Below are 10,613 nucleotides of genomic sequence, written 5' to 3' on the forward strand. Positions count from 1 at the left end.
TAGAAGCTGAGGTGTCGGTTGAGGTATTCAGGTCCCTTGTCGTGGAGGACTTTGTGTGCGTGGGTGAGAAGTCGGAAGGTGATCCTTTTGCTGACTGGGAGCCAATGCAGGTGTCTCAGGTGTGCAGAGATGTGGCTGTTGCGGGGTACGTCGAGGATGAGGTGGGCGGAGGCGTTTTGAATACGTTGCAGACGTTTTTGGAGTTTTGCGGTGGTCCCAGCATAAAGGGTGTTGCCGTACTCCAGGCGGCTAGTGACTAGGGCGTGGGTCACGGTTTTTCTGGTGTCGGTGGGGATCCAGCGGAAGATCTTGCGGAGCATGCGGAGGGTGAGGAAGCAGGAGGAGGACACGGCGTTGACTTGTTTGGTCATGGTGAGAAGAGGGTCCAAGATGAAGCCGAGGTTGCAGGCGTGGTCTGAGGGGGTCGGTGCGGTGCCAAGGGCCGTGGGCCACCAGGAGTCGTCCCATGCGGTCGGGGTGTTGCCGAGGATGAGGACTTCCATTTTGTCTGAGTTCAGTTTTAGACGGCTGAGCCTCATCCAATCTGCGACGTCCTTCATGCCGTCTTGTAGGTTGGTCTTAGCGCTGGCGGGGTCCTTGGGGAGGGAAAGTATAAGTTGAGTGTCGTTGGCGTAGGAGGTGATGATGATGTTGTGCTTGCATACGATGTCGGCGAGGGGGCTCATGTAGACATTGAAGAGTGTCGGGCTGAGCGAGGAGCCTTGAGGGACGCCGCAGATTATCTCGGTGGGGTCTGAGCGAAAAGGTGGGAGGTAGACTCTTTGAGAGCGGTTGGAGAGGAAGGAGGCGATCCAGTCCAGGGCCTGGCCTTGGATCCCGGTGGAGCGGAGGCGGGTTATTAGGGTGCGGTGACAGACGGTGTCGAAGGCAGCCGAGAAGTCGAGGAGGATGAGGGCGACTGTTTCACCGTTGTCCATCAGGGTTCTGATGTCGTCTGTGACTGAGATGAGGGCGGTTTCAGTGCTGTGGTTGGTTCGGAATCCGGATTGTGAAGGGTCGAGAAGGTTGTTGTCTTCCAGGAAGTTGGTAAGCTGTTTGTTGACGGTCTTCTCTATTACCTTGGCAGGGAAGGGGAGGAGCGAGATGGGGCGGAAGTTCTTCAGGTCGCTTGGGTCAGCCGTGGGTTTCTTTAGTAGGGCGTTGACTTCGGTGTGTTTCCAGCTTTCGGGGAAGGTAGCAGATGAAAATGAGGAGTTGATGATGGTCTGAAGGTGCGGGGCGATGAAGTCATTGGCTTTATTGAAGATGAAGTGAGGGCAGGGGTCCGAGGGGGCGCCAGAGTGGATCGAGTTCATGGTGGTTTTGGTCTCTTCAGTGTTGATGTGGGTCCAGGCATTGAGGGTGATGGCAGGGGGTGTGGGTTCGGTGTTGCTTGGCTGGGTCTGGTGTCCGAAGCTGTCGTGGAGGTCAGTGATCTTGCGATGGAAGAAGGTGGCGAGGGAGTTGCACAGGTCTTGTGAGGGCGTGATGGCGTTGGCGTTGGCGTTGTGGTTGGAGAACTCTTTAACGATGCTGAAGAGTTCACTGCTGTTGTGGCTGTTTTTGTCCAGTCTGTCGGTGAAGAAATTCCTTTTGGCTGCGCGGATCAGGTGGTGGTGTTCGCGGGTCGCGTTCTTGAGGGCGGACATGTTGTCAGCGGTGTGGTCCTTGCACCAGGCTTTCTCGAGGGCACGACAGGTTTTCTTCGATTCCTTAAGGGTGTCAGAGAACCAGAGAGGTTTTTTGGTGTTGGCCTGTCGATGCGTGCGTCTGAGGGGAGCAAGGTTGTCTGCACAGTTGGTGATCCAGTTCGTGAGGCTGAGGGCTGCGTCGTTGGGGTGTGTGGTGAGGGTAGGTTGGTTGACGGTGAGCGCAGAGAAGAGCTGTTCTTCGGGGATTTTGTTCCACTGTCGACGAGGGATGGGTTGAGTGCGGAGGTGGCGGGTCTCGCTTCGGAATGTGAAGTGGACACAGCTGTGGTCGGTCCAGTGTAGAGTGGAGGCGTGGCTGAAGGAGACGTGTTTGCTGGCGGAGAAGATGGGGTCAAGCGTGTGTCCGGCGATGTGGGTGGGGGTGTTCACCAGTTGCTTGAGGCCGAGGTTGGCGAGATTGTCGAGCAGGGCGGTGGTGTTGGGGTCGTTGTTGTGTTCCAGATGGAAGTTGAGGTCGCCTAGGAGGATGTAGTCCGGCGAGGCGAGGGCGTGCGGGGAGACGAAGTCGGTGATGGAGTCGCTGAAAGGGGCGCGCGGTCCGGGGGGACGGTAGATGAGGGATCCTCTGAGGGTGGTCCTGGGGTCGGTGCGAATCTGGAAATGCAGGTGTTCTGCAGCGAGGGGGGTGTCTTCGGTGGAGGTGGTGACGCTGATGGAGTCTTTGAAGACGATGGCGATTCCTCCTCCTACTTGGTTGGTGCGGTCTTTCCTGGAAATCTTGTAGCCTTCGGGGATGGCTATGGCGATGTCTGGGGCCGAAGAGGCGTTCATCCAGGTCTCCGTGATGAAGGCGACGTCCGGTGCTGTGGAGTCCAGGAGGTCCCAGAGTTCAACGGCGTGCTTGTGGACGGATCGAGCGTTGACCAGGATGCATTTGAGGTGGTTGATGGCGCGTGGGCTGGTGGTCATGGTAATTGCGTGGTGGAAGATACGTTTGCAGGAGTGGCAGGCGAAAGGTCCATGGGTACGTTTTGGGTTAGCTTGGAAGCAGGTGTTGGAGCGTCCTGGGTTGAGGGCGTGGAGGGTGGTGGGGTCGTAGCAGAGCAGAGGGGTTTGGGAGTGCTGAGGACCAGGGGTCGTGGCGCTGGGCACGGGCCAGGCGCAGACAGGCGCAGATGGGCGCAGACGGGCTTGCCTCTGGCACGCCCGCTGCGCAGTCGCAGTCGCGCCATAAGAGGGAGGAGGGGGGGAGGGGTCAGCTGGGGGCGAATGGGAGCGGGGAGAAGAGCTGGGGGAGGGGGGGTTAAGGGTGGTGGGGGGTGAGTTTTATGAAGTTTAGGAGTTTAGGGAGAGAGATAGGAGTAAGGTTGGGAAGATGGGGAGGGGGGGTTGTAGAGGTGGGTGAGAGGTAGAGTGAAAGGATAGGAAGATAGGGGTGGCAACAGAGGGGGTGGCGAGTGGGGGGAAAGATAGAGAGATAGGTAGATAGGAGGAGGTAGTGAGGGAGACAGAGAGAGAGATAGAGAGATAGGTAGATAGAGATGGGGGTAGATAGGGGTGATAGAGAGGGGGACAGACGAGTCAGGAGCGGGAAGAACCAGGGAGTAGGTAGCAGTTAGCTCTGTTGGGAAACAGAGCTAACAGAGGAAGTGGAGCGGGGAGCAGGAGGGAAAGAAGAGAACAGGAGGAACAGAAGACAGAAGAACAGAAGACAGAAGACCACAGAAGAAGAGGAGCCGAATACACAGAAGACAGAAGACAGAAGACCACAGAAGAAGAGGAGCCGAATACACAGAAGACAGAAGGCCACAGAAGAAACTACAGAAGAAGAGGAGCGCAGAGGACAGAAAAGTACAGATGAAGGTGAAGAAGAGGAGCGCAGAAGACAGAAGAATACAGATGAAGGTGAAGAAGAGGAGCGCAGAAGACAGAAGAATACAGATGAAGGTGAAGAAGAGGAGCACAGAAGACAGAAGAATACAGATGAAGGTGAAGAAGAAGAGGGGCGGCGAGCAGCAGAGGAAGGAGCCAAGAAGAGGGACAGAGAAGAGGAGGCACACGCGGGTCGCGGTGCAGAGGAGAGGGAGAGAAGCACACAGATGAAGAGAGAAGACGGGGAGCAGGAGGGAAAGAAGAGTACAGAAGAAGACTACAGAAGGAGAGCACAGAGGAAGAACAGAGAAGAAGAAAAGAAGCAGGAGAGAGGGTGAGTAGCGCGGGGCAGGGCGAGGGGCTGGGAGGTTGGGGGGTACTTACTGCGAGGTAGCTGGGCTTGCTGGGAGGTCTCAGGAACCTGGGCTGGAGGAGCTGGAGGAGCTGCAGCGGCAGGGGGAGCGACCTACCCTTGGGTTAAGGGTCGCTACCACTGTTGCGCAGCGGCCGCCATAAGAGGGTGGGGGGGGAGGGGTCAGCTGGGGGCGAATGGGAGCTGGGGGGTGGGGGCGTGCAGGAGGTGGCGGCGGGAAAGCGGAGGGAGGGGGGGACAGGTAGAGGGGAGAAGAGCTGGGTGAGGGGGGGTTAAGGGTGGTGGGGGGTGAGTTTTAGGAAGTTTAGGAGTTTAGGGAGAGAGATAGGACTAAGGTTGGGAAGATAGGGGAGGGGGGTTGTAGAGGTGGGTGGGGGTGAGAGGTAGAGTGAAAGGATAGGAAGATAGGGGTGGTAACAGAGGGGGTGGCGAGTGGGGGGGGAAGATAGAGAGATAGGTAGATAGGAGGAGGTAGTGAGGGAGACAGAGAGAGAGATAGAGAGATAGGTAGATAGAGATGGGGGTAGATAGGGGTGATAGAGAGGGGGACAGACGAGTCAGGAGCGGGAAGAACCAGGGAGTAGGTAGCAGTTAGCTCTGTTGGGAAACAGAGCTAACAGAGGAAGAGGAGCGGGGAGCAGGAGGGAAAGAAGAGAACAGGAGGAACAGAAGACAGAAGAACAGAAGACAGACGACGGAAGACCACAGAAGAAGAGGAGCCGAATACACAGAAGACAGAAGACCACAGAAGAAGAGGAGCCGAATACACAGAAGACAGAAGGCCACAGAAGAAGCTACAGAAGAAGAGGAGCGCAGAGGACAGAAAGGTACAGATGAAGGTGAAGAAGAGGAGCGCAGAAGACAGAAGAATACAGATGAAGGTGAAGAAGAGGAGCACAGAAGACAGAAGAATACAGATGAAGGTGAAGAAGAAGAGGGGCGGCGAGCAGCAGAGGAGGGAGCCAAGAAGAGGGACAGAGAAGAGGAGGCACACACGGGTCGCGGTGCAGAGGAGAGGGAGAGAAGCACACAGATGAAGAGAGATGACGGGGAGCAGGAGGGAAAGAAGAGTACAGAAGAAGACTACAGAAGGAGAGCGCAGAGGAAGAACAGAGAAGAAGAAAGGAAGCAGGAGAGAGGGTGAGTAGCGCGGGGCAGGGCGAGGGGCTGGGAGGTGGGGGGGTACTTACTGCAAGGTAGCTGGGCTTGCTGGGAGGTCTCAGGAACCTGGGCTGGAGGAGCTGGAGGAGCTGCAGCGGCAGGGGGAGCGACCTACCCTTGGGTCAAGGGTCATAAATTATGACACTTACCACGGAAGTGGTAGCAAACATTTCGCCAGAGCACCGCCTCCTGGGGTGTCCTATCTTTCTGCTGCCCCTGCTTCTGAGCCTAGTCTGGTGCACACCAGTGATGCGTCACTCCTAGGGTGACCACCTGGCACTGAGGCAAATTCTGGACAGGACTGTGAAAAATTCAGGACAAAGGGTCAAAATTCAGGACAAAAATTCAGGACAAAGGGCCAAAATTCAGGACAAAAATTCAAGAACAAACATCAGTTTTACAGACACACGCAAGAGAGGCCATGCCTCACTATGTTGTCAGTGCATTTATTTACTCTTTTTTAACATAGCACTATTCACTGTGGACCTTTTGTGAGTGCCTCCTGGTGTACTACATTCAGGTGTCACATTACGTCCTTGTTCAGTAGTAAATGAATGCCCTTCACAGCAAGGCCATCCCCCCTACCCAAATCTACCCGATCTTTCCTGAAGAGAAAGTAACAGCAAAATTTTGATTATGTTTCTGAACATTTCAAAACCCCTGGCAAACAGTTTGGGAAACATTAAGGTAATTAACCTTATGCTAGTTTAAACAAATTGAACAAAAACATCTGGCTTACCCCAACCGCCCATGGACTTTCAACCTATTTTTTTTTAAAGAGGCAGGGCAGATGGTGTGGGTGACAGTCTCACACCTAATGACAGGATGTGATGTACCCATAACTTTTCTGTAGTTTCACTGCACTAGAGTGTATGTTTGGGACTCTACATTTATATTAGAAATGGGAGCCCGGACTACCAATCAAAGATAATAAAAGAGTAGGATGAAATTGAGATCAAAAGGGGGGACCACGGCAAGTAATTCAAAGGGTTGTTGCTAACAACTGGATAAATAAAGAAGAGAAGAACAATGTGGGACGATTCCTAAAATCAGACAAGATGGGTCCACCAAGACTATTTGAAGGTATTGGGTACCTGGGGAGTTGTCTGCACACAGGAGCGAAACAGAATGGGCACTGTCAAGTGGTTGAACAATCAACACCGATCCACCTTGGCAAACTGTTCTGGTGCAATGGTTTGCTGTTAGTGCTTGTGAAGGGTGAGCAGGGGCCAGACCCCTTGCAAGGTTGTGCAAGGCAATTGCCCACTTAGTCCATGTCTTTATATGGTTTTGAAATTGAGCAAAAGCCAAACTAGAGATCTGGGTTATCCCTAAGTGTCAAGTACACATAGAATCTTCAAAATATTTGGGATGTAAATTGCACAAACAAAATTTACAAAATTTTAAATTTAATTAGTGTTTCTTTAACATATGGCACTGTTTTCGCCTTCATACACAATTAGATCTCAGATTGAACTGGGAACCAGTTACCTTTTGATACCTAGTGATTAATATCTACCATTCTTACACTGATTTCCAGGATGAAAATCTCAGCAGAGCGAATGGTCCCTCCAAGCCCAGTTTGCTTTTTGGTCTTCTCTTCTGCTTTCTGTAGAGGCCACGTGGCACTAGCGAAGATGGTGTGCTACCCCAATGATAGTATTATTTTGCAAACCTTCCCCTGCTCGTCCTTCATTCCTTCTTCAGACAGGCCACACATCTAATTTGGTCGCTGCAGCGCCATCAGGAGCTCTTTCCACTCTAAAGCTAACTGTGACTGCGGGTGGATTAGATCTTCTGGACTTAGAATGCTTTTATTTAGCTGCAGATGTCCAATGGGTGGCTCACTGGCTTTCTGCCCACCTCCCTGCATGAGATGGGGTTTACCAGTAAAGACTTTTAAGGAAGGCTTAATGCACTGCTCATCGTTTCCTACTGACCATTCCATGGATCACCATCCGGGGTTATCATGCATGTCTTTCTCTTGCCTTGCCAGAACCTGTAAACTCACTGACACGAAGAAACCCTATGCTCCTGCATTACCTTTGCTAAGCCTTTCACACTCACACAGGGTGGCTGTGCTCAGAGAAACTCCATCAGTGGCATGTTGCAGGTGTCTTAAAATTGGGGACTTTGTTTCTGAACAGTGAGCTACTAAATTTCCAAACCCTTGTGGCAGACTACCATCTTCACCCCGGTCAACTCCTTACTTACAACCACCTTAAATAATCATTAAATGCCCTATTTCATGTCTGCTACCTAGCACTAACCCTACAAGAGGTGTGCCAGAAGCTCTGTACCATAGGAAATGGTGGCAAACTGATGGAATGGGTGTACAGACCTATCCTGCAACATGGAAACCACTCCAGGTCTTCGTCCCTTCCCTTGCCAAAACCTTGTTTACAGTATCCTGCCGAGTGCTCCCTTTCTGTAAACAGGCCTGTAAATCTTGTTCTTATCTTACCATATTTGCTGTGCATTCAAAGAACAAAGTCAAATGTCAGGCTCTGTCTTCGGTGGGAACTTAGTGTTTACTTTCCTTTCTCTGACTTCAAAGTGAGAGGATTTATGCGCCAACCTTGCTGGATACTGGGGTTAGGAAAGAGTTTTTTCTATCACATGACAACATTTAAATAGACTTCAAAATATATTGAATATATAACAGAATTAGAAGTACAAATCAAGCACATTTTTGTTAATTCTGAACTGTGCTGGAAACAAATACCTTTACATGATTAAAACAAATAATTGCATTAGGTGATGCAATTTCCAAACAACTCTACTCTGTCCCATGCCACTCCATGCCACTGCACTCTACGCTAAAGCACTCTAAACAACTGCACTGTACCCCACAGCACTGTACTTTGCACCACTGGGCTCTACGCCACTGCTCCTATGCTACTCTACTCCACTCCACACCACTATGCCACTAGCTTTAAGCCATGCTGAACTGCAGCTACTCTGGTGTATAACATGGCTAATAGCTAAAACACATTAGCAAAGCCAATAACTCTTTCGTAGATGAGACCTATTGCTTTGCCAATGTTTGTTAGTACTGTGAGGTACCGAAGTACCTGAAAGAACTGTAAAAAATACAATTACATCATAATAAAGGCTGCTACAAAATGCGCAAATACATTTCGGTTAAAAAAAAAAAGTGCTTCTCAAATACAGATTTGAATAATATACAGTTTATACCTAGTGCTAAAAAAATGTATAACACTACATTAAAACCACACACTCCACAGCTCAACTTGGAACACCATTACAATACCTCTCTGAAAGAAATATCTTTGCCACCAGAAAACTTCAAGTGACTCCTTTTAGTAAAGTCAATGCAGGTTTTCAAGCCCCTTTGTATTTGCAGATTTACCAGTTGCCCACATTTGCATGTCTTTAGGGAAGGAGACCCCCTGGCAAGAAGGCCTTTTCTTATCTGCCTGCCCCTCCCTCAGAGCACAGGAGACCCCCTGCCTTCCATCCCAGCTGGGGAAACTCCTCTGCCTGTAATTTCGCCCTGCCTCCGTTGCCCTTCAGGTGAAAGCCTAAAATTACGGACAAATGCCGTCCGTTAAAGCTTTCATCACGGACAACGGACAGCAGGGCGAAATTTCGGACAGTCCGTGAAATTTACGGACGGGTGGTCACCCTACTCACTCCGCCTGGCCTCTGTGCCCCTGGGCCCAGCTGTGCCTCCCTGCGCTGCAGTGTTTTGCTGATTGGCCACACACACAGGGCTGAGAGATCACGTCGCACGTATATTCCACGGATGGAATGAATACAAAACGAGGGATCGGAACCAAAACCATTCAGATTGAATAATTAAGTAAAACACTGCTGCGGCGTTATTTCGTGTTTTTGAGCGGATGTGAAGGTGCTTCCCACATACGACACGGAGCCAGCCAGTGCCCCAGTGCCCCAGTGCCCATGCCCAATGCTTGAAATGGAAAAACAGAAGTCAGGTACTCTGTACCAGAGTACCTGCTTGATTCTGAGAAGTGCCTGTACTCTCCAATTCTTCCCGCGCTGCCCCCCACCTCCCGCCACCCGGGGGGCTAGGGCAGAATTATCTGCATTCTTACCTGACTCGTCTGTGTGGCGATGTTTCTGCTGTTCCTCCTGAACACCCGGGTTCCACCCTCGGCTTCCCCCGCCGGTCTCTGTGTCATTCCGCAGTACATTAGGTTAAGTTTCTATTCCAGAGAAAGTAAAAGTGAAAGCTAGGAACAGCTTAGCCTGCAGCTGCTGGCTCCACCCTCATTGTTCAGGAAAGAGACATATTGAGGCTGTGGGAGTGTGTGTGTGAAACTGTGGCAATTTTGAGTGGTTGTAATAGACATTTTGGGCTTTAAAAATCAGACGTATCTTGGGTCTGTTGATATGTATGCACGATGGCTGTTAGAGTGTCTCCCTGTAGGCTTTCGATAATTATATCATTGCAGCCAGGCCTGTTACATAAAAATGAGCATATGGGGAATGCAAACCGTACTTCCTGGAGTTGCTAATACTTCTTAACAGTATCAGCTAAATGAGTAATAATGATTTTGTCGTGAAAAATTAGCTTGTAAAATGTTTGAATTGTCAAAGTACGGACTGCGTGAATTAAGCATTCCTAAGGTCCATGGAAGGGGGAGTCTCGGTAGTGTGTGGGGCGCTTCCATTCCTCCCATCCTGCCGATCTCCTCTGCATTCTCTCACTCTTAGCCACGTTCCCCTCCTTCCACTCCACATCTTTCTCAAATCCCAAATCTACATATTTTACAGGACACCTCTTCCTGTTCCTCACTGTCTTTTCATTGTCTTTCACCATGCTCTCCCTTGTGTTGCCCCCTTACCACACACCCACCCACTCGCTCCTCACCTATGAACACTCTGGGCCAGATTTATAAATGCTTCACGCAACACAAGGCAGCGAAGGAACTTGCTGCATTGCATTGCGTGAAACTGAGTCAGCAGAGATGCGCCATCTGTCCTAAGATATGGCTCACTTCTGTTCCCTCCTAGCAGTTGTGCACTGTGTGCTCCTTAGTGCCATCGCAAGCGCACTTGTACTATGCTGCAAGGGTACCTGCGTTACAGGCAGGATTATTTTGTGTAAGAAGAGATACTTGCAGAATGCGGCACACATGGAAAGAGGAAATACCAAGGATAAATAAAGATAATTCTCCTCGTTGCCCATCTGTGTCGTAGATGCACCATTTTGGCACAATCTCGGGTTTACTGCCTTTGGTAAATCAGATATTGCATCAAATTCCATTGATGGAGGAAAAGGAACGTTTATGTACGACCATGGCACACCTGCCATAAATGCAACGCAGCCCAAACCGCTGTGTTGCATTGCATTTCTTTACAAACTCATGCAAGGCAGTGCAAACCGCCCCCTTGTGTGGCTAACGACAACTTGTATCACACAGGAACAACACAAGTCACTAGTAAATCTGGCCCTCCATTTTCTTTTTCTTTGGTGCTATCAGTATTTCAAAAGCTGTGTATACCTCCTACACACAATTTCATATGAAATGGTAATTATAATTGACATATATACAAACATCGCT

At 50.6% G+C, this 10,613-nt stretch overlaps 1 protein-coding gene across 2 annotated transcripts in view; it reads right to left on the reverse strand.

Moving 5' to 3' along the window:
* The window catches only part of LOC138292157 (E3 ubiquitin-protein ligase DTX3L-like), a 337,908-nt gene extending 328,654 nt beyond the window's left edge, over positions 1-9,254 (reverse strand). Inside the window, exon 1 of one of the 2 annotated variants that reach the window (XM_069230576.1) lies at positions 9,141-9,254. Coding sequence is in view for 1 of the 2 variants with exons in the window: in XM_069230575.1 (XP_069086676.1) it covers positions 9,141-9,239 (99 nt within the window). In the remaining variant the exon portion in view is untranslated. The remainder of the gene's footprint in view (positions 1-9,140) is intronic. The other variant, XM_069230575.1, reaches the window with a different exon arrangement.
* Positions 9,255-10,613: the final 1,359 nt, after the last annotated feature.

Source organism: Pleurodeles waltl, chromosome 4_2, assembly GCF_031143425.1.
Source record: "Pleurodeles waltl isolate 20211129_DDA chromosome 4_2, aPleWal1.hap1.20221129, whole genome shotgun sequence".
NCBI lineage: Eukaryota > Metazoa > Chordata > Amphibia > Caudata > Salamandridae > Pleurodeles > Pleurodeles waltl.